This window comes from Hevea brasiliensis, chromosome 17 (genome assembly GCF_030052815.1).
Source record: "Hevea brasiliensis isolate MT/VB/25A 57/8 chromosome 17, ASM3005281v1, whole genome shotgun sequence".
Classification (NCBI taxonomy): Eukaryota; Viridiplantae; Streptophyta; class Magnoliopsida; order Malpighiales; family Euphorbiaceae; genus Hevea; species Hevea brasiliensis.
Genome location: NC_079509.1, coordinates 11,442,764 through 11,465,158, shown reverse-complemented (window position 1 = coordinate 11,465,158; position 22,395 = coordinate 11,442,764). Strand labels below are relative to the sequence as shown.

The 22,395-nt window shown below is 32.7% G+C and overlaps 2 protein-coding genes, 1 long non-coding RNA gene and 1 pseudogene across 4 annotated transcripts; 2 read left to right on the top strand and 2 right to left on the bottom strand.

Annotated features, from left to right (window-relative positions):
• Positions 1-2,054: 2,054 nt before the first annotated feature.
• Positions 2,055-2,733, bottom strand: LOC131175597 (pyruvate decarboxylase 2-like). 2 transcript variants are annotated; one of them, XM_058140250.1, is made up of 3 exons: positions 2,724-2,733; positions 2,422-2,610; positions 2,055-2,319 (listed from the first exon to the last, which is right to left on the bottom strand). In XM_058140250.1, exons 2-3 carry the CDS (start codon positions 2,608-2,610, stop codon positions 2,149-2,151), a joined length of 360 nt encoding a protein of 119 aa, XP_057996233.1. In that variant the 5' UTR covers positions 2,724-2,733; the 3' UTR covers positions 2,055-2,148. The 2 variants fall into 2 exon arrangements, with proteins under 2 accessions (XP_057996233.1, XP_057996232.1); XM_058140249.1 differs by lacking the exon at positions 2,724-2,733 and having other exon boundaries at positions 2,422-2,694.
• A 400-nt stretch (positions 2,734-3,133) lies between these two features.
• Positions 3,134-6,477, top strand: LOC131175244 (nuclear transport factor 2-like; annotated as a pseudogene).
• Positions 6,478-7,094: 617 nt separating this feature from the next.
• Positions 7,095-8,141, top strand: LOC131175599 (uncharacterized). Its single transcript, XR_009145799.1, has 2 exons — positions 7,095-7,213; positions 7,311-8,141. It is a non-coding gene; the product is annotated as an uncharacterized LOC131175599 (long non-coding RNA).
• A 3,646-nt stretch (positions 8,142-11,787) lies between these two features.
• LOC110653920 (pyruvate decarboxylase 2) lies at positions 11,788-15,372 on the bottom strand. Its single transcript, XM_058140248.1, has 6 exons — positions 14,787-15,372; positions 13,503-13,666; positions 12,774-13,424; positions 12,561-12,678; positions 12,259-12,447; positions 11,788-12,156 (listed from the first exon to the last, which is right to left on the bottom strand). Exons 1-6 carry the CDS (start codon positions 15,291-15,293, stop codon positions 11,986-11,988), a joined length of 1,800 nt encoding a protein of 599 aa, XP_057996231.1. The 5' UTR covers positions 15,294-15,372; the 3' UTR covers positions 11,788-11,985.
• Between the last annotated feature and the right edge of the window lie 7,023 nt (positions 15,373-22,395).

The window sequence follows — 22,395 nt, the reverse complement described above, 5'->3', positions numbered from 1 at the left end:
ACAAAATTATTGATTAGTTGATTTTGATCAAGAAATCATGAAAAATCAATAATCAAGAAAAAAAGCAAACCTCTATCCTTTGAAAAGTGAAGTGTTCGGAGTGTGAGAAGCACCTGCAATTGAGTGCCTACTCATGCTATTATCTTCTAATTTCACACTTACAAACAAAAATCACTTTCTCTTCCCTTGCATTGTGTTGAAGAAGATTGAAATTCATTTTAGATAGTTTTTTTATTCATATTTATTGAAAATTTGTATTTCTTGCCCAACCAAGATCTAATCATGCGGATTCCCATTTAAAATTTTCATTTCTTTCTTCTAATTTTTCTGCTGGATGTTTTTAACTCTCTTAATGGATTGCTTGAATTTGTTGAGAGTATATGGCAAGTGAATTTTTCTTTCCTTTATTGTTTCTGGAATTGTTGCTACTACTAGTTTTGCTATTTTTGTGTATTTATTTGGTTTAATGCCTGTGTAAATCTGGTTTGGGCATTTTTTATTCTAGCTTTTCTTCTGAAATTTTGCCTTCCTTTTAACAATTTGCATAGTGGTGAATGAAGAACTCTCGAGATTGTGCATTGAGAGGCTCCGCAAGGGTTCTGGCAACCTTTATCACCTCTCAAGCAATTTATCAGTATATTTAGAACTAATGAAGCCAAAATTTTTGAAAATGGAATTTCAGATGATTCATTGGAGGAAAATGTACGCAGCAAAAGATAAGTCCCTAAGGAATTTTGCTGCTAAAATGTGAGCAGTGCCATTCCCTTCCCCCTGATAAAAGAGAGAAACAAAGTCCAAATTCAAAGCCAAAGAAATGTCGTGAAAAACATTATGGATAGCTAATGGAGACTTTGCGCCTTTGACAGCCTGATGACAGATAACGAATCACCTTCCATCCAAACATTTGAATATTCTCCCAGCTTTACAAATGTTAGATTATACATTTGAATGCATGGGTGGAAGAACAAGTGGAAATGGACGAGGCTTGGTGAAGCTTGGGCGGGTGGCATGTGGGGCGTGTAGTGGGTGTGAATTGTGTGTGGAAATGTCAAAATATGTCCTGCTCACAACTACATGCCTCTGCCCACGTAATTAACGGCGAGACACCATCCGAAACATAGCCTTGCATCATGAAGTACGCCACTACCCATGTAATTAGCTTTGCAATTTCAATTTGGGAAAAAGTTAAAATAGGCCCTTAAACTTTTGAACAGGTTCAAATAAAGTCAATTTTAAGTTTTTTTTTTTCTTCAAATCAACCCAAAACTTTTGATTTAAATTCAATTGGGAAAGGTTAATTTTGAGGGAAGCTTCGAATCATGGCAAGACTGTAATTTGATGATACTGTTTGCTTAATGTTCCACATCCACGGCAGGCATTGTTGTTTCACTATTGCACTACAAAGCCATTGTTGTAACTTTGTGCTCAACGACAATTTTCAATCAAATTGGGGGTGGCCAATGAGCTTGTTGTTAGTCCATGATTTATTAATCAGTGTTATCCCTTCCAACTCTGATCTTCAAGAGATAAGATGAAATGACATGGGCTTTCTGGCTTTTGTTCTTCCTTCTAGAATTTTTTTTATTATTAAAAATAATGAATAATTTTAATATTTAAAAATTAAATATATATTGTTTTACTATTTCTCGACTTATTAAAAGTTTTGAATTAATTTGAACTAAAAGTTTAAAATTACTAGAAAGTGTGTGTTTAATGGGATGTTATTGATGTTGAAAAATCGATGAAAATTTGATAAAAGTTATTTTAAAATATAAATATTTTTTATCTCAATGTTAAGTCAGACGACAAACTAATAAAACTACTCATACTTTTAACAAAAGTGTTTTTATTACTTGCTATTCTCTCACATTTTAGGAAGAGGGCCTTTGAATTTTAGGTCCCTGTAAATTTAAGTCTGCATCTACACTTAATTAGAAAATGAAAAAAATATTTTATTCTGCAAGATAAAATGGAGCATTAATTTTATAGCGTATCACTAAATTATAATTTATGATTAAAAGGACATTATTTATAATTTTATAAGACAAAAATAATATTTAAAAGGGAAATTACTGATTAAGTAGACATCATTTATGGTAGTGTCCACACAAACTGAATTAGCATCTCTTCCTTCAGAATAAGCAGACGCTAACGAGAGTTGGGAGGTCGACTATTGCCAGCAGCAAGCCTGCAAACAAACTGAAGCAGCTCTTTGCTAGTATCATCCCTGTGAACTATCACCTCTATAAAGCACAAGCAGTTCTTCTTATCACCCATAGCTGTTTCAATTGCTGCAACTAGTTCCTTCTCGCAACGAACCTATAATTAAAAAACATGTTGGTCATGGTAATTTTGTGGAAAGTGGGAATCTGAAGTCTCGAGTTCATATGTCCACCGAAAAAATAAAAATTATTTCATTACCTTGGTAGTCCAACAGTTGCCTTCCCCATTCTGTATTGTATTAACTAACCCAGCGTAGCTCCAGTTCTTGATCACGTTGTAGGGACCGTCGTGAATCTCAACTTCTATTGTGTATCCACCATTGTTTATCAAGAATATGATGCTGTTGTGTCCCCATCTAAGCATTGTGGACACTTCTTGTGGGGCCATCTGCAAGCCGTGCATATGCTTAATTAGGAAAAAAAGACAATTTTTGCCTTAAATGAATCAGAGTTAGCCGTGAAGATATTTAATCATATTATATATGTGTAATCTATGGAGACCTGGAAGCTTCCATCTGATGTGAAGAAGAGCAATTGTGTTGATTAAAAGAGTGTATGCATCTCATTAATAATAGTTGTTTTTTTTGTCCTGAAAATATAATTCATTGGTGGCTTTAATTTTGTCTTGTTATGTATCTGTATAATAATTATGTCTATCCACTTTCACATGAGAGAATGTAGCTGCGGGTATCATTGCATTTGTATCATTCACTCTTATTGTTTGTCTGCTCATCCATTCAAAAACATTGTAAAAGAGTATGTGAATGACTGTTATTTGTTGAATCGCTCCCAAAATTGTGACCTTACTTTTGCCTTGAGTAAAATTTTAAAATCTCATTGATTTTAAAATCTGAAATATGCATGGTAATGTGCTTAGCATTATGAAATTTGAGCAAGAATTTTTTATGTTTATGGGGATTTCAATGGCTGATAGTGATGTACTTAGCATTGTAAGTTTGGATGGAGATTCTATGATCTCCATAAGGAACTTGCCCTGTAAACCTGTTGTTACTGATAGACTGTTCCATCAGTGATTAAATTGTGAGAGGATGTTCTTGGCATTTTTAAAATATGGCTCTTGTTTAGATGGGTGGTATTTCACACTGCTATCTTGGAGCAGGCAATCAATGACAAGATTCTTTCCTTGAATTATGAAGAAGACTACAGCTGAGATAAAAAATGCAGATGCACAGGAGTCTTATGAGAAAGGGGTGATTGTTCTTGTTACTGGTTGCTTAACTGGAAAGGACAATGTGAAGAAGAAATTCTCTCAAACATTTTTCCTTGCTCCTCAAGACAAAGGCTACTTTGTGTTGAATGATGTATTTAGGTTTGTTGGGGAGAATGAATCATTGCCGAATGATTCTTTCTTGATTAACGGTGTCAATGAAAATGCTGTGCCTATAACCTCGACAACACAATCAGGTTGGGGTGATATTTCAGAAGCAGGTTGGCATGATTTCTTTATTGTTTCCTTCTTTCTCCTTTTTATTGCAATTTCATTGAGATCTACAAATGTTGAAATTGCTTATTCTTTGTTCCAGATCCCACACAGGATACTGATTATCTTGCAGTGGACCCTGCTACCTCCTTGGAGGAGGAAGATCTTAATAATGGCGCCGAAGTTTTTGATCCTTCTGATAAGGAGGAAGGCTCAGTGATCAAAGAAGAGGTTGTTGAACACCAAACTGGTTCAACTGATGGTGAAATTCTCATAAGTGTTGATGCATCTCCTGCAGCTCTGGAATATGCTCCAAAGAAATCATATGCTTCAATTGTAAGATGATTCACATAGTTCTTTCTATTGCAAGGTTTAGTCCCTTTTTTACATAAATATATTTTTTAACATTATTTACCCTGGATAATGTATAGGTGAAAATGTGAAAGGTACAGTGCTTAGTTCAGTGTATGTTGCCACTAATTCACAGGTGGCACCTGCAAACTCTGAAAAACAATCCCTTAACTCTGCAAAACCTGCTTATGGCCCAGAGGTTGTTGCTCCTACTAGTGTTGGTGCTCCTGAAAGTAGTGATGTTCATGAAGAAGGTATGTATAACTCTGCTTGATAGATTTCTAAATTTGAGAACATTTTGTTGTGTTAAAGATACACATGTATAGCTTAAGTTGATCCATTTCATTTTGACTGCAAAATTGCAAATATTCAAATTTTACGTAATGGTCTGAATGCAGGCCATTTCACCTGACAGGATCATCCCCAGTGGGATATCGTGATGGCAATACCCATCCCTTTACAAGGAGAAGACCTAGGTCAAACCTTGGTCTTGGTGGTGGGTGGGATGGGAGCTGCCTATGGCAGGCTAAGGATAAGGATTTTTTCTTTTTTTTTTTAATGTTGTATTTTGTGTGGAAGATGCTTTGTTGCCTTATTAGTTATACTTTCATAATTTGTATTTTGTGTTTTGTTACAGCTGAAGGTTATTCCATATACATACGGAATTTACCTTTTAATGCAACAGCTGTACAACTTGATGAGGTGTTTAAAAAAATTAAAGCCAGGTGGCATCCAAGTTAGAAGTAATAAGGTCTGTTTTGCATATGAATTTGTGCTTTTTCCTTAAATAAGCAATTATTGATATACAACTAAGCAATTATTGTTGTTCTTAGGTCCCATTTGGCATTGAGTTTCAGCGTCAAAAGAGTGTTTTTCTGGAAAATTGCCATTTTAGATGTTGAAAAAAGTTTTGTTATTTTATTGTTCTTGTGGCTAAAACATATCAAATTTATTTTTTAAACAATTTTTAATACTCTCTAACTAATATATTTAAAAAAAAGTTGCTTTTTCCAACAATAGCTCTAGTAGCAATGCCAAACAGACTCTTATTATTGTTATTTCTAATGGCATGCAGCAAGGATTCTGTTTCGGCTTTGTTGAATTTGAAACGTGGAATTCCATGCAAAGTGCACTTGAGGTACTTCGTAATCTCATTTCACTTGTTGTAGGCTGGTTTATCCTTACTCTTGTTTTACATCTATTATTTTGCTGTGCTGAATAAGCATGCTTCTTTTATGTTGTGTGGCATTTTGGTTTATCCAATGGCTTACCAAGATTTTGTGCTCAGATTTGATATTTTCCTTGTCAAAAAGGAGTTTATAGCATAAGCATGAGTGAAGGATGATAGATTTTCCTTTTCCATTTATAAGAAAGTGTAATTGTGATTTAAATGGTTCAGGATTTCTTTTGCAACTACCTTTTAGAAAACTTGTCTACATATATATATATATATATATATATATATATATATATATATATAGATGCACTAATGTAGCCTTTCTTTTTCTTTTCCCTTAAAGTGAAGAATAAATAATCAAACTTTAGAGGTAGTTTTAGGGTTGAAATTCTATCTGTTGAATTTGTATGGTTCTCTGTGCAGCAATGCTGAAAAAGAACTACTCTCATAAGCCACATGAAGCCAAACAGTGGCTTAATTTCACTCCTGAGTGTTGAGTTTATTACTGACTTTAGCATGACAGCTAAACTTCAATTTTTATTAGTAAAATCACTTGCATTCATTTTGTTTCTACAAGGTCATTGTTTCTTTTTGAAAGAATTTAATTTTTTTAGATGATAACGAGTAAATTTTTCTAGTCATTCTCTATAAAGAAAAAAAGGCTGTAAGACTCTCTTGTTGGTCAATACATTCCTCAGCCTTACTATCATTTAGCGTTTCTTGGAGGTTGAGTGATACTTTTATTGAGGGTGCCATTATGCTTGTTTTGTGTGGGCATGTGGGTATCACTTCAGTTTCTTGTGAAATAAATGTTATTGCAAAACAAATTTCAGGCTTCACCTATCAATATTGGGGATTGTCAGGCTACTGTTGAGGAAAAGAAAACCAACACCGAGGTAACTTAAATTTATTTATTTTTACTTGTTTCATTAGTTGATCATTTTCTGCTTTTACTTGACCAAGTTATTATGTTGATACCTGGAAGCATACTAGTTTATGCTTGTAATCTTATGATAGAATGCTGCTGGTCGTTGCAGTTGGTAGCAGCGGGAGGGGGAGGTATTCCTCAGGAAGAGGTGGTTTTAGGAGTGACAGTTTCAAGAACCGTGGGAACTTTGGCAGTAGCCGTGGTTATGGCAGAAATGAATTCAGAAACCAGGGTGAATTTTCACTGCGACCTAAGGGTTCAGCTGGGCGCAGTGGTGATGATTACCAGCGGACTAATCCAAATGGAAGCAGAAGGGAGGCGCCAGGGGGGGGTGAGAGGTAATTTTGTTTCTACTTGAACATAGGGCAATGAAGGTGCATAGATAATTTTTTGACAGTACAAATGAGGGGTATCAAGGAACTAGAAGTTCAGGTTTTCAATTTTTATATTTTCAACTTTCCACGACAATATTATTGGGAATCCTTGTTTTTTTGTTTTCTGCCCCCTGGGGCATTTCATGAAAGCTTACATAACATGGGAAATGTGTTTTGTAAACGTGATCTCTCATGCAAGCTTATCTAATTCCGTAAACGCGATCTCTCTCTTCCTCCCCCTGCCTGCCACAACCCTAACCCCCCACTGGTAGGCTCATGTGGAAGACGAATATATTAGCAGCAACATTTGAATGATCCCTGTCAAGTAGGCGTAATTTTACTTGAAACTTTTAGTTAAACTAGTTAATTGTCCGCACGCTACGCCGCAAAAATTTAAATTAAAAATTTATGTATATAACACTATGCCTCATAAGTCCACATATATATATATATATATATATATATATAGTGAAAATATCTTTTTTTTTTAACATGACAATTTAAAGAATATTATTTTTTTAACATTAAATATGTCCTAATCTATTTTACTCAAAATTACAGCAAGATCAGAAATCAAGACATGAAAGCACAAAGAACAACTGAAACAGTAGCAAGACTGGCTTTTTAGCATGTTTGCTCGCTTTCTCCTTATTCTGCCAACAATCAGTCATATTTAGCAAATTCTCTGGCGTGTGTATTGCAATGTTTGTTCTAGCAAAAGTTACGGACAAACAAATATCACAGAGACTTTGGCATGTAAATCTTCACTGTTCAAATTCTTGGTTGCTAAATTTCTCCATCTCTTTCTTGAAAACAGGCACGACAATTTCTTGTAAGTTGACCAGCACCTTCAGGTTAGAACCCATCTTTCTTTCTTGCATTTGCTGATGAGTTAGGCAAGAAAAAGCAAGGGTCAACACTCCCAAGCAGTTACTTTGAAAGGGGCAAGACAATAATTGGACCTCCACCTGAAATCCATAGTTGAATGGCCCACGTGTCTCCAATCTGTGAATCCATTCACTCTTTCCTGCTGTGATATATAGGCTCCATTGGCCAATATATGTCAATTATAACTGAGCAAAACGACAAACAGTAATTTTCTTGACCAATGGTGACTAAGTGGCTTTCTGGTTTTGACTTGTACCAATCTTATAAATAGCCAAAGCAACTATTTCACAGAAAACGGCTAAGTCCGCTAGGAGTTAGTAGTGAGGCATTGGCTGGAAAACGCGCTAGAGGTGAATTGAAGGCTCTAGATCTCCAAATAGAATCATCCAGTGGAAGGGTCTGTTTCCCAGTTCCAAATTACCATTAGGTTAACTGGTGATTCAAATAAGACTGTTGGACTTACTTCACCTTGCTCAGTCGAGGACCTAGATTCACTTGTAGCCCTGCAAAGCTTGTACCTTTCTCCAAGTATTTCAGTTTCACTCATGATGGATGCCCCAAAACTTGGGCCATATGTAAATTTTTGTGCCTCACTGGTTCTGTTTCTTTGTTCAGTTCCAGATTATGATATCTCTGTTGTTGATTTTAGCATGAAGAATGCCACTTATGCTTTTTTATCCTTGTATTCTTTATGCAATGACTTGGAATGTAGCCTGCATATATTCACAATTCCTGGCTAGGAACAACCCAAATTGCTGCATCTCTTTCTCATCATTCTATAATCAGTAAATCCCTGGCCCACTTGTGCTCACATATGAAATTTAAACCATTCACAGTTGAATCTTGATTGATGTGTAGTGTTGAGTATATTGAATTACTTATGTTATTCGATTGCAAGTCTCAATCCTCTCATCTCATTACACAAACTCAAAATATTAAGAAAAAAAAAAAAAAAAAAAGAGGAAAAGAGGAGTAGAGGAGAGGAATAAAGGACATAAAGAAAAAAAAAAAAAAAAAAAAAACTTCAATTTTGTACATGAGTAAGCTGTGTTGTTTCTAATTTTACAGCAATAATGTTTTCATCCTCATAAACTAATCTGGCTTATTGGTGTATTTATGGGCAAGCAATTAAAAGCTAACTACCAATTATTGAATGCAGATTTTGTATAGATGATAAAGCAAAAATCAACTGAAATCTATCAGCATTTAATTCTTATCTTTCATGTATTGCAGAAAGTGAAAAAACGCAAAGCAATGTAATGGAAAAATGGGATGCAAAAATCTAGTTATACCTCATAGTACTTGATGCATCTCTTTTATAGATTGCTGGGAAAAGGAAGCAGGCCTTTTAATGCATAGTACCAACTGATGTCTTTCCAAGACTGAGCAATAAATTAAACCAGCCACTCCAGCACCAGGCCGGGGCATAGAAGGAATGATACTGTACATGCAACATAAAGGGAAAAACACTGTGAGCTAAGGTTACTGTTCATCACTGTACAAAAAACAGTGCCCCATCGCCATGAGTTTTAATGTATTGTATCAGATGGAAACATCGGTGCAATCCATACTTTGTGTCGGGTTTCGCAATTGGCATCTTTGCTTCTGCTGTTGCCTTCAATGCAATGATGAAGTATAGAATGAATAGCAGAGACTTCATTGAATTCTCAGCACAAACTTGAAAGGAAAAAAAAAAAAAAAAGGAGAACAAACAGCTGCTAACTCATGTTGTACGCGCAGAAAAGGGCTTGTGAAATTTAGTTTGATTTCTGCAATTTGGATAAAAAATTTGAGGCAGCAAAGGACGCAGAACCTCCAACCACAGAAAGCAGAGCCTGCAATACAGCGTCCCAAGGGTAATCCTCAGGTACAAGATAAACACAAGTGAGACGTAAAAGCAGCAATCCCAAGCTGAGGCTTAACAAAGCCACAGGATCGGAGTCCCAGGGTCTGTGGCTACAGAGAGGACACCCAATTCCTTTGCCTTCGATTAGGAGACCTTGTTTCTTAATGGTTGATAAAGAGAGACCAAACTTCTCTGCTGCAGATAGCTACCAATCTTTCTCAGCTTTGCTCAGAAACCCATCTTCCTTGCTCAGATAAAGAGAGACATTATACTTAAATACCCTTTAATATAAACCCATCTTCCTCATCTATGCCTTCATTCTCTCTCGTCAACCTGAGGCAGCCTTCCTTCCCCACCTCTCCTCCTCACAGTCTTCCAAATCGCACCTCGTCGGCCTCCTCGCCTCATGAAAGATAACGAATAATCCAAGCTTGTGATTCTGGATTTCTGATACTTAGCGACATGATCGTCTTCCATATCATGGCCAGATTTTTCTTCCGCTAACTGAAACCCATGAGGCATCCTCTTGTTTGATAATGAATTTCTCTTTTTTTTTTTTTTATGAAGTCAGGAGAAGATAGATTGAGGCATGCAAATTGCAACAACGACAAAATTATTGATTAGTTGATTTTGATCAAGAAATCATGAAAAATCAATAATCAAGAAAAAAAGCAAACCTCTATCCTTTGAAAAGTGAAGTGTTCGGAGTGTGAGAAGCACCTGCAATTGAGTGCCTACTCATGCTATTATCTTCTAATTTCACACTTACAAACAAAAATCACTTTCTCTTCCCTTGCATTGTGTTGAAGAAGATTGAAATTCATTTTAGATAGTTTTTTTATTTATATTTATTGAAAATTTGTATTTCTTGCCCAACCAAGATCAAATCATGCGGATTCCCATTTACAATTTTCATTTCTTTCTTCTAATTTTTCTGCTGGATGTTTTTAACTCTCTTAATGGATTGCTTGAATTTGTTGAGAGTATATGGCAAGTGAATTTTTCTTTCCTTTATTGTTTCTGGAATTTTTGCTACTACTAGTTTTGCTATTTTTGTGTATTTATTTGGTTTAATGCCTGTGTAAATCTGGCTTGGGCATTTTTTATTCTAGCTTTTCTTCTGAAATTTTGCCTTCCTTTTAACAATTTGCATAGTGGTGAATGAAGAACTCTCGAGATTGTGCATTGAGAGGCTCCGCAGGGGTTCTGGCAACCTTTATCACCTCTCAAGCAATTTATCAGTATATTTAGAACTAATGAAGCCAAAATTTTTGAAAATGGAATTTCAGATGATTCATTGGAGGAAAATGTACGCAGCAAAAGATAAGTCCCTAAGGAATTTTGCTGCTAAAATGTGAGCAGTGCCATTCCCTTCCCCCTGATAAAAGAGAGAAACAAAGTCCAAATTCAAAGCCAAAGAAATGTCGTGAAAAACATTATGGATAGCTAATGGAGACTTTGGGCCTTTGACAGCCTGATGACAGATAACGAATCACCTTCCATCCAAACATTTGAATATTCTCCCAGCTTTACAAATGTTAGATTATACATTTGAATGCATGGGTGGAAGAACAAGTGGAAATGGATGAGGCTTGGTGAAGCTTGGGCGTGTGGCATGTGGGGCGTGTAGTGGGTGTGAATTGCGTGTGGAAATGTCAAAATATGGCCTGCTTACAACTACATGCCTCTGCCCACGTAATTAACGGCGAGACACCATCCGAAACATGCCTTGCATCATGAAGTACGCCACTACCAATGTAATTAGCTTTGCAATTTCAATTTGGGAAAAAGTTAAAATAGGCCCTTAAACTTTTGAACAGGTTCAAATAAAGTCAATTTTAAGTTGTTTTTTTTTTTTCAAATCAACCCAAAACTTTTGATTTAAATTCAATTGGGAAAGGTTAATTTTGAGGGAAGCTTCGAATCATGGCAAGTCTGTAATTTGATGATACTGTTTGCTTAATATTCCACATCCACGGCAGGCATTGTTGTTTCACTATTGCACTACAAAGCCATTGTTGTAACTTTGTGCTCAACGACAATTTTCAATCAAATTGGGGGTGCCCAATGAGCTTGTTGTTAGTCCATGATTTATTAATCAGTGTTATCCCTTCCAACTCTGATCTTCAAGAGATAAAGATGAAATGACATGGGCTTTCTGGCTTTTGTTCTTCCTTCTAGAATTTTTTTTTTATTATTAAAAATAATGAATAATTTTAATATTTAAAAATTAAATATATATTGTTTTACTATTTCTCGACTTATTAAAAGTTTTGAATTAATTTGAACTAAAAGTTTAAAATTGCTAGAAAGTGTGTGTTTAATGGTATGTTATTGATATTGAAAAATCGATGAAAATTTGATAAAATTTATTTTAAAATATAAATATTTTTTATCTCAATGTTAAGTCAGACGACAAACTAATAAAACTACTCATACTTTTAACAAAAGTGTTTTTATTACTTGCTATTCTCTCACATTTTAGGAAGAGGGCCTTTGAATTTTAGGTCCCTGTAAATTTAAGTCTGCATCTACACTTAATTAGAAAATGAAAAAAATATTTTATTCTGCAAGATAAAATGGAGCATTAATTTTATAGCGTATCACTAAATTATAATTTATGATTAAAAGGACATTATTTATAATTTTATAAGCCAAAAATAATATTTAAAAGGGAAATTACTGATTAAGTAGACATCATTTATGGTAGTGTCCACACAAACTGAATTAGCATCTCTTCCTTCAGAATAAGCAGACGCTAACGAGAGTTGGGAGGTCGACTATTGCCAGCAGCAAGCCTGCAAACAAACTGAAGCAGCTCTTTGCTAGTATCATCCCTGTGAACTATCACCTCTATAAAGCACAAGCAGTTCTTCTTATCACCCATAGCTGTTTCAATTGCTGCAATTAGTTCCTTCTCGCAACGAACCTATAATTAAAAAACATGTTGGTCATGGTAATTTTGTGGAAAGTGGGAATCTGAAGTCTCGAGTTCATATGTCCACCGAAAAAATAAAAATTATTTCATTACCTTGGTAGTCCAACAGTTGCCTTCCCCATTCTGTATTGTATTAACTAACCCAGCGTAGCTCCAGTTCTTGATCACGTTGTAGGGACCGTCGTGAATCTCAACTTCTATTGTGTATCCACCATTGTTTATCAAGAATATGATGCTGTTGTGTCCCCATCTAAGCATTGTGGACACTTCTTGTGGGGCCATCTGCAAGCCGTGCATATGCTTAATTAGGAAAAAAAGACAATTTTTGCCTTAAATGAATCAGAGTTAGCCGTGAAGATATTTAATCATATTATATATGTGTAATCTATGGAGACCTGGAAGCTTCCATCTCCTATAACAGCTATAACTCTCTTGTCTGGTTCAGCCTGTGCAAACCCAAGAGTTGCACCTATTGACCAACCAATTGATGCATACAGCAGCTGTGTCTCATACCTGCACAGATTCCCAAATTCATTTTCTTCTCTCTATAAAGCCTGGTAAATTAATAAATTTTCTTGATATATGTATCAAGGTGATAGATTGCTTACCCACAACCCTCTGGCAGTTTCAGTTTCTGGCATTGGAACCATGCATCGCCTGCATCAGCCAACAGAACCATGTCACCCAACAACATCTTCTGCATGTGCCCGAACATAATATTAGTCTTCAGGTCCTCACTGGGCTCAGATTGCAGAGGAAGTGCCTCTGGAACACAAATCCGCTGGTAGTTCTCATATGCACTAGTGTTGTGATCGAGTCTTTTTGCTAGTTTTTCAAGGAAGTTCTTCAATGGTACGCGCCAAAATACAGGCATGTTTGGAATTATTACTCGTTCAGGTTCTGCAATAATAGCCGCCCTCTTATTGAAAACCAATGAATGGCCAACACTGCTCAAATCATCAAAAATTGGTCCTGCAAAGAGTGAAGCATCAGCAGTTTCCACAATCTCAGCACTGTAAAGGGTGCTTGCGGCGCCCCAATAAGTCCCAATGAAGCAAGGAAAGTTCTCTGGCACAAGGCCTTTTGCAGCTGGCATGACTGCAATTGCATAGCCACAAGAATCTGCTAACTCTATGAAGGCATTGCGGGCTTTAGCAACTCGGAGTTTTGGTCCAGCAACCAGAACAGGCTTGACTGCCTTATTCAGGATTTCTGCAGCTGCCTCCACTGCTACTTCCAGGGCCATGTGGTTACTCATCCTGAAAACAAGAAAAAAAAGAGATGCAGATAAAACTAATTCTACATTTGGAAAGCAAAATTGCAGATTTTAATCTTACTTGGAAGAGAAGACGAGTGGAATAGGATCCTGAACGAAAGTGGGATGAGGGATGGACGCCAAATTACAGCTAATGCTGATATAAACAGGCTTTTTTTCTTCTAAACATGCTGTAATTGCTCTATCAATCTGTTCTTGGGCGTTGTCCAAATCATTGATTACGGCCTGCAATAAAACAGAAAGTTAGCTTGCAACCATAATGACATATGCTCTAATTTTTACTGAAACCTGACAAGTAAGATCATGGACTGACAGACTAAGAGGCACACATCCCACAAACCCATTAATAGTCTTGATTTCTTGTATTAATTTCCTCATTCTGTCTAATTTTATTGGAAGAAGTCAAATCCACGAAGGTTTATAAATATAAACTCAATCTTTTTATATGCAGTTTAATTATGGTTAAAATTTGATAATTGATTTTGATTTTAAGATGTCTTATTAATTATGGTAAGTGAAAATTATTATTTATTTTTTATATTTTAATAAAATTTTTTTAATTTATTTATTTTGAAAAATATATACTATTTACTCCTCCTATTTTATTATGTTAAACTATTTAGTCTCTTTTTTAATTTTTCTATTAGTCAATACTAATCAAATTATTATTTAGTTATTTTATTTTAGTAAAATTAATTAGTTAGTTTTTGAATTTTGAAAAATACATTAATTAATCCTATAATTTGGTTTCGTTAACTCTTTAGTCCCTTCAATTTTTATTACACCCAAATTGCCTCGATTCTCTTCTCTTTATTTCTCTCTCCATGTTTCTTCTTCTTTGCACTCACATCCTTCTTCTCCTCATTTTTTCTTTGTTTTTCATCATTTTGATAGACAATTATATAATTTATCTACCCAAAAAAGTTAAACAGTTCTGTTAGATCTCCAAGTGCTCAAGGTGATAATTCAATAAAATTATTTTTCAACAGAGAAATCACAAAAATGATGCCTAAAAAATTAAATGAAAATACTTGAACTATTTTTTAAAAGATACAAAATTAGTTTCCACACAACAAAACTTTTATTTTCATTCAGGAATATTTTTCAAAATATTATATTTTTCAAAATAAAAGAACCAACTAATTAATTTCACTAGACTAAATAGTAATTTGATTAGTATCAAAATTCATAAACTAACATAATTGGATTATATATATATATATATATATATATATATATATATATATATATATATATATATATATATATATATATATATAATTTTTAAAATATCAGGATTTTGATTCTATAACGGGCACAAGTGACAAGTATTGGAAGGGTTTACTTGATGGCAAGTGACTGCCCGAAAGCACTGAAGCTCCTGGGAGAAATCCGACAATCCGATGGTGTGGTGAAGAATTGTTTTAGCACCATAATCATTAGAATTAGGACCTCCAACGATACAAATTACTGCTAAATCTTGACTGTAAGCACCAGCTATAGCATTCAGAATGCTGAGACCACCAACTGTGAAGGTAACAGCACATGCACTCACACCCTTTGCCCTCGCGTACCCATCAGCTGCATACCCTGCATTCAGCTCACTGCAGCACCCCACCAGGTTCAGCCCTGGTTCTCCGATGAAGTAATCCAGAAGGGTCAGATTGGAGTCTCCGGGAACTGAGAATACGTCTGAGACGCCAACTTGAACCAGTCGGCGTGCTAGGTGGTGGCCTAGTGTGGGTGCTAATGAGGGTTTTGGTTTTGGTATGCTGTGCAGGCCATTGTTGAGATGCCCTTTGTTGATAAGCAATGCATTGTTGAGATGCCCATTTGTGGTGGTATTCTCCATTTTTGCAGAAAATTATCTATTATAGAGTAATATCAAAATGAAGTTGGAAATACTACGTGTATTCTTGCTTTGGATTTTTGGTTTGGTGCCTGAGGGGAAGTTGCATTTATATACCAGCTGGGGAGACTATTCATTTACTTGTAATTTTTGTAATTTCTGTAATAATTATTATATGGCTCTACTTTTTATATTTCCAGAATAATTTATATTTATATTTTATGAGTAAAAAAATACTACTCTAAACCCACGCTTGATATAAGATTAATAAGAGTAATTTAAATTAATATTGTTTAGAAATTAAATTAACTTTTTACTTAATTATAATTATATCTTGTTTAAAGGTTAAATGTTAATTTAGATAATTAAATTAATAATTATCCTATCAAAACTTATGAAGATAACATTTAACTCTTAATTTTTTAAGTGTTCGTTTAGCATTATAATCGCAGAGTAAAAATTATTTGTAAAAAAAATACTATTACAAACATTATTTAAAAAATAATTATTTATTATTTTAATATTATTATAATTAAAATTTATTAAATTTAATTTAAATTATTTTTAATACTTTTTTATTAACATATTTTAAACAACGGCTATTTTAATAGCAATGTGAAATAAATTCTAAGTGTATTTTAGAATTTATTATGTGTAATTGGTCCAACCACGGTCCAATCTCAAGTTGGAATTGGCTTTTTTTTGGGTCAGTGAAATAGACATCCCAACCTGAATTACAGGTTTAGTCAATTTTAATTTTGGTTTAAGTAATTTAATAATTATTTTTTTTATTTTTTAAAATTCACAAACATCAATTGAATCGGATCAAAATCAAGACTTTATCTAATTTAAAAAGGAGAAAAATAATCTCAATTAGCTCAACCTGATAAATTTTTTTATCAGATTTAAGCTAATTTTCAGCTCGAATTAGATAATTACCAAATTTATGTGTATAACCAAATAGGTATTTATTTATTGTGATAAGATAATATTAGAGATTAAATTTTGTTCATCATATTAGATGCACTTAGATGAACATATTAATTTTAATTAAAATTTTGAATTTTATTAATTTAATTATAAATTTTTTTATATCATTTTTAGTTTTAGCAATAAATTTAATTAAAAATAATTAGACTAACCAATGTATAAATTATTCAAATATTTTTATTTATATATTGTCAGTTTTAGTTGATCTATTTAATTTTATTAATTTATTTTATAATTTTAATGAAAAAATGGACCTCCTTTTGATTAAAAAAATAATAAATAATTATTGTATTTAATATTATTATCTTAATTTTATTTTTTTTCTCTTTCTTTATTATATTTTTACATCTTTCTCATCATTTTATTCTAAATTTAAGGCCTAACAAATAAAAAAAATCCAATGTTTAAACATAAAATATTAATAAATAATGTAACTAAAATAACTCTAATTAAAACTTCCAAAATAATTAGTATTTGATTTATTAAAATAATATTTTTATTTGATTTATTTAAAAATAATTGTTAAAATGATAAAACAAAAATAAAATAATTAACTAATAACAACAATTTTGGAAAATTTTTGAATTATTTTATCAATTAATTCATCAAACTAAGATAACTACTAAAATTAAAATTAATGTGAAAATTTTAGACTAAATTGATAAGATTAAAACGTTTTGTTAAAAAAGAAATCACTTATAAATATTTGGATTTTTTTAATTATTTAGCCTAATTTTAAATTATAAATAAATTAATAAAATTAATCACTAATATTAAGATATTTCATAATTTAAATAAATAAAAATTTTATAAAAAAAATGAAAATAAAAAGAGGACCTCTAGTTTTGTCGCTTCCTCCCTAACACGGCGACGTTTGTGGCGTTTAGTAATAAAATGACATTTGATTTAAAATAAAAAAAATTTAATTAATTACACGTGGAATGAAAATGCTTGCCCTTAGTGGGTTCTGACATGACGGTCCACTCCGTCACCTTTAGAAAATATTAAGTCTACTGTGTAGTCTGATCCACGAAAAAACGTGTAGTGAATTGGCACATGGCGTGTTTCTTTGGCATTGAATGTCGAAATTATTTTTTTTGGGTAAAAATATTATTTTAAATATTATTAAAAAATATTTTTAAAAAATAATTTTATTATTTTAATATTTTTATAATTAAAATATATTAAATATAATTTTAAATTATTTTTTAATTAATACATTTAAAAAAATAATTTTTCCAAATAATTCTAGGTGATATCAAGTTGGCGTGTTCCGCCTTTTCTTACAGGGAAAAAAACATTGGCGCATGGCGTTGCAGAAAATGAAAAAGTTATGGCTAAATGAATTTGAATCAATCGCTATTTCGATAAAAGAAAAAATGTGAGCTCTAGTCTAAATCAATGTCTAAGGTGGCATGGCTGATCATGACATTCATTAACATGCAATTCATAATATGATCCTTAGATTCGATGACGTTGAAACATTGATTTTACTGAGATTAGTGGCGCAGTCATAAACTTTAGTTAATAAATTAATTTTATTTAAATATAATTGTTAACTTACTAGATGCCCTATTTAACTTTCATTGAAAAAATAAAATCTATTAATTTTAAAAATAATTTAATAATATAAATTATTTAGATTTTAATAAAGTAACATGAGTGAAGTGTATATTAAAAAAAGAATATGATTATCAAACACTGAGATTGAGTTAATTAAGAATCATAACTTAATTTAATTTGATATAATAAATAAACCCTAATTATAAAAAATCAGAGAGAACTTGTTTAAATTGATCCATTATTTCTTCAAATCGAAATATCAATTAAATTCATATTTTTTGTGAATCGCATTTTCATATAATATATTTGTATATTTTAAAATAAAACAATGATAGTATATAGACAATTCTATATAAAATGGTTATCAAGAATTTATAATTATCCAATAATTATGTATATTTTTTTTAAAGATTATTTATGTATGTGTCGATCTATAATTAGTTTACCAATTTATATCACATGTCCACGTGGAATATCGAGTTCACCTTAAAAATTTATCGAAGAAAATGATCGTACCGTCATTTCAGGGCCCATTACTAGTGGATTTATTTTCATCCAAAGAGTAAACATTTTTCTTCTATGTGTAATTAATCTTTTACAGACTAGGGAATTGGTTGTGCGTGTAATTATTAATAATTTTAATTTACATATATATTTTTTAATTTTAATATATAAAAATAATATAATATTTAAATTTTTTATTAATTATTTTAAATTTTATTTTATTACTTTTATCTTTCAAACTTTTTAATAAGAATTTCACAATAGAAATAATTAAAATTTATCTATATATAATATTATAATATTCTATCATTTATAATAGAATTGTGAGATATTCGAGAAACACATTAGGAGATTTGATAATTCTTATATAAATCTTAATCTTATTATAAATGTTATTCCTAAAACTCTTTATACAGATAAAAATCCTACTCATAACAATTTTGTTAATAGTAAATAATAATGTGTAATTTAAAAGCTTAATGTTAAAAGAAATTTCTAACTTTTACAATTATGGCTTTTTTTTTTGACAATTTTAGTGTCACGACTCAAAATTCTGAACCGTGACCGGCGCATAATTTAAGTATTCTTAAATCATGTAAGCCTTATTAGAGTATCTTGAATGAATATATTGTCACTTACTAATCCCAAAAATAGACAAACTCCAAATAAACAAAATGTTGAATAAACATCATAAATATCCCATAGGTAAACTGCGGAGTCTCTACAGATTTCAATAAAAACTTAAACTGTTCAATAAACTAAACTAATTATTAGCCCGATAAAACATGAATTCGGGCATACCATGAGAACAAATCAAAGTTGTCCCTCTCCAGAAAATGGACTGAATACTTGGATCATTTGCGAATTCTCTGATGCAAAGCAGATATGACGAGAAAAAATGTGGTTTGAGCTAGATGCTCAGTGAATGATAATTATAGCACACAACGGAATAGGAACAGGCAGACACTTGATTAATTTCACAATAAATTTTCTATTCAATAAAATCATGCTCATGCTGTCAAAATCATTAATAAAATAATTTTATATAACATATATATAAAATAAATTCATTCAATAAAAATTTTATGATACGATTGCACGGGGTGATGATACCACATCACCAAAGGCGGATGGTAAGCGCGCTACCAGATATCAGATACTTTCCTCCTCCTTCACAGATATCAATGCATATGATACTAATGCAAACCATAAACTGCAATGATGCATGACTCAACAATGCAATCTAATACCGTGATAGTCCACACGGCGGGGCCAGATAACAGAAACAGATATTGGGCACAGGTACCAACTCAAAACAGAAAACCAATTTTGTACAAATCAATCAAAATCAATAAAAAATTTCAAATATCAAATAATAACTGATAGTGCAATTCCAATAGTGTATTTCAATAGTTTCAGAGAGTCAATAAAATCAAATCAATCTCAAATCAATTCAATAAAATCAAATCAATCTCAAATCACTTCAATAAAATCAAATCAATCTCAAATCAATTCAGTAACACATCGGTAAATTTTATAGTCAAATATCAATCAATAATAATACATTAAAGGCCTGTTCCCGGAATCCTAATGGGTCTAATGCAGAGATAGTTGACAAAATCAATTATTTAATCAAAATCGAAATAAAATTCAATAATAAAATAAAATTCTAGAAAATCACATATAAAATCATTGTTAAAATATTGATTTAAAATTTCATTTAATAACAAACTTAATGCTAAGAAATTTTTAAAGGGACAAAAACAGTGACATGTACTATAATTATCACTCACCTGGAACCTCCAAGACAATAGTTATTTTCAATGGAAGAGAGACAATTTCAATTGGCTGATTGAATATTCAAATCTCCTACACACCCAAAGTATTAAAGAGAAATATTAAATAATAGTAAAATAAAAGAATTTTTAATATATATATATATATATATATATATATATATATATATATATATATATATATATATACACGCACAGTAACGCAGGGACGCAGGACGCACGTCAACCAAAAAATATATATATATATGTATACACGCACAAGAATGCACAAGAATGCACAGGGACGCACGCATAGAAGCCAACAGGGGACGAAGGTTTATATATATATATAAAATCTAAATTGAAGGTTATTATCTCGCAGTAATCATGATCAACCCAATTCAATACCAATGATCAAAGGAAAAAAAAAATAAATTTCTAGAGTAGTGGTAACAAATCGAGGAAAGAAAATAAAATCAAATTCACCCATTATTAAATAAGGAATGAGAATTTTTACCTTGAAAACAGAATCGAACGTGGTGCATAGAGAAGTAAAAATTTAGGGATTCTCTGTTGAGAGTATTTGATAGAAGAAGAAAAAAAAAGATGTGACAAATAGGTTTTGAGAGCAAAGTTTAGCAGAAGAGATGATTAGGGTATATATATATTTCAAGAGTTCTATTAGGTGTAGAATGGGATAAGAGTTATTATTGAACTGGGTTGTTCAGATTGCAGATATATATTTAATTTCAAAAAAAAAAAAATAAGTAGACCATCTAATAATATATATATATATATTTTTATAAATATATTAAATTATTGTTAGCTAATTAAAATAAAATAATAATAAATAATAAATGTATATGGGTTTTCACATACTTCCCCCCTTAAAAAAAATTCGGTCCCCGAATTTGAATAGACAAAATTCTAACCTGAAGAATCAAATAAGTGAGGATATTTGGCTCGCATTTCAGATTCTGCCTCCCATGTGGCCTCACTACTTGAGTGATTATGCCACAAGACTTTAATCAAAGCCACTTCCTTAGACCGGAGTTTCCTAATTTGTCGATCTAAAATCTTTACTGGTTGTTCCTCATATGACATATCATCCCTAATTTGCATGGTTTGAGGTTGTAAAACATGAGATGGATCTGGTACATACTTCCTAAGCATAGAAATATGGAAAACTGGATGTACATGTGCAAAACCAGGTGGAAGGGCTAAACGGTAAGCAACTGCTCCAATTCTCTCCAAAATTTCAAATGGACCAACAAAACGAGGGCTAAGCTTCCCTTTCTTCCCAAACCTCATGATTCCTTTCATAGGGGAAACTCTCAGAAATACATGATCACCAATCATAAATTCTACATCTTTACGCTTAGGGTCAGCATAACTTCTTTGTCGACTTTGAGCAGTCAAAAGTCGATCACGAATTAGTCGAACCTTCTCTGAAGTTAATTGTATCAACTCTGGTCTAGTAAGCCTTCTTTCTCCAACTTCATCCCAACAAACCGGTGATCTACACTTTCGACCATATAATGCCTCATATGGAGCCATCTCTATACTTGCCTGATAACTGTTATTATAAGCAAACTCCACTAAAGGCAAATGATGATCCCAACAGCCACCAAACTCCATAACGCATGCACGAAGCATGTCCTCTAATGTCTTTATGGTCCTTTACATTTGTCCATCCGTGCGAGGTGAAAAGCGATACTAAAGTCTTCTCGTGTTCCTAAATCTTCTTGTAATTTATTCCAAAATCGAAGTAAATGGGAGTACCACGATCAGAGACAATGGAAACTAGAACTCCATGAAGACTAACAATCTTGTTTATATACAACTGTGCAAGTTTAGCAAAGTCATATGTAGTCTTCACAGGAAGGAAATGAGCAGATTTTGTCAATCTATCCACTATCACCCAAATTGCATTGTAACCACCTCGTGTACTAGGTAAACCCACAACAAAGTCCATGGCAATATGCTCCCACTTCCACTCGGGAATAGGCAATGGCTGAAGTAACCCAGATGGTCTCTGATGTTCTGCCTTAACCTGCTGACAAGTCAAACATTTAGCAACAAAGTCTGCAACATCCCTCTTCATGCCACCCCACCAATAATGCTTTCTTAAATCACGGTACATCTTAGTTGAACCTGGGTGTACTGTGTAAGCAGAATGGTGTGCCTCCTCCATGATTTCTCTTCTCAACTCATCAACATTGGGGACACAAAGTCTAGTGCCATAACGAAGAACTCCATCATCATTCAACATG

Excerpts from the sequence above, each read along its gene's own strand:
- LOC131175597 (XM_058140249.1), bottom strand. The coding sequence starts at position 2,625 with ATGCACGGCTTGCAGATGGCCCCACAAGAAGTGTCCACAATGCTTAGA. Across the intron at positions 2,320-2,421 it reads GCAACTGTTGGACTACCAAG|GTTCGTTGCGAGAAGGAACT; the intron begins GTAATGAAATAA and ends TTTTAATTATAG.
- LOC110653920 (XM_058140248.1), bottom strand. The coding sequence starts at position 15,293 with ATGGAGAATACCACCACAAATGGGCATCTCAACAATGCATTGCTTATC. Across the intron at positions 13,667-14,786 it reads GGGCAGTCACTTGCCATCAA|GCCGTAATCAATGATTTGGA; the intron begins GTAAACCCTTCC and ends GTTTTATTGCAG. Across the intron at positions 12,448-12,560 it reads TAGGAGATGGAAGCTTCCAG|ATGGCCCCACAAGAAGTGTC; the intron begins GTCTCCATAGAT and ends CACGGCTTGCAG.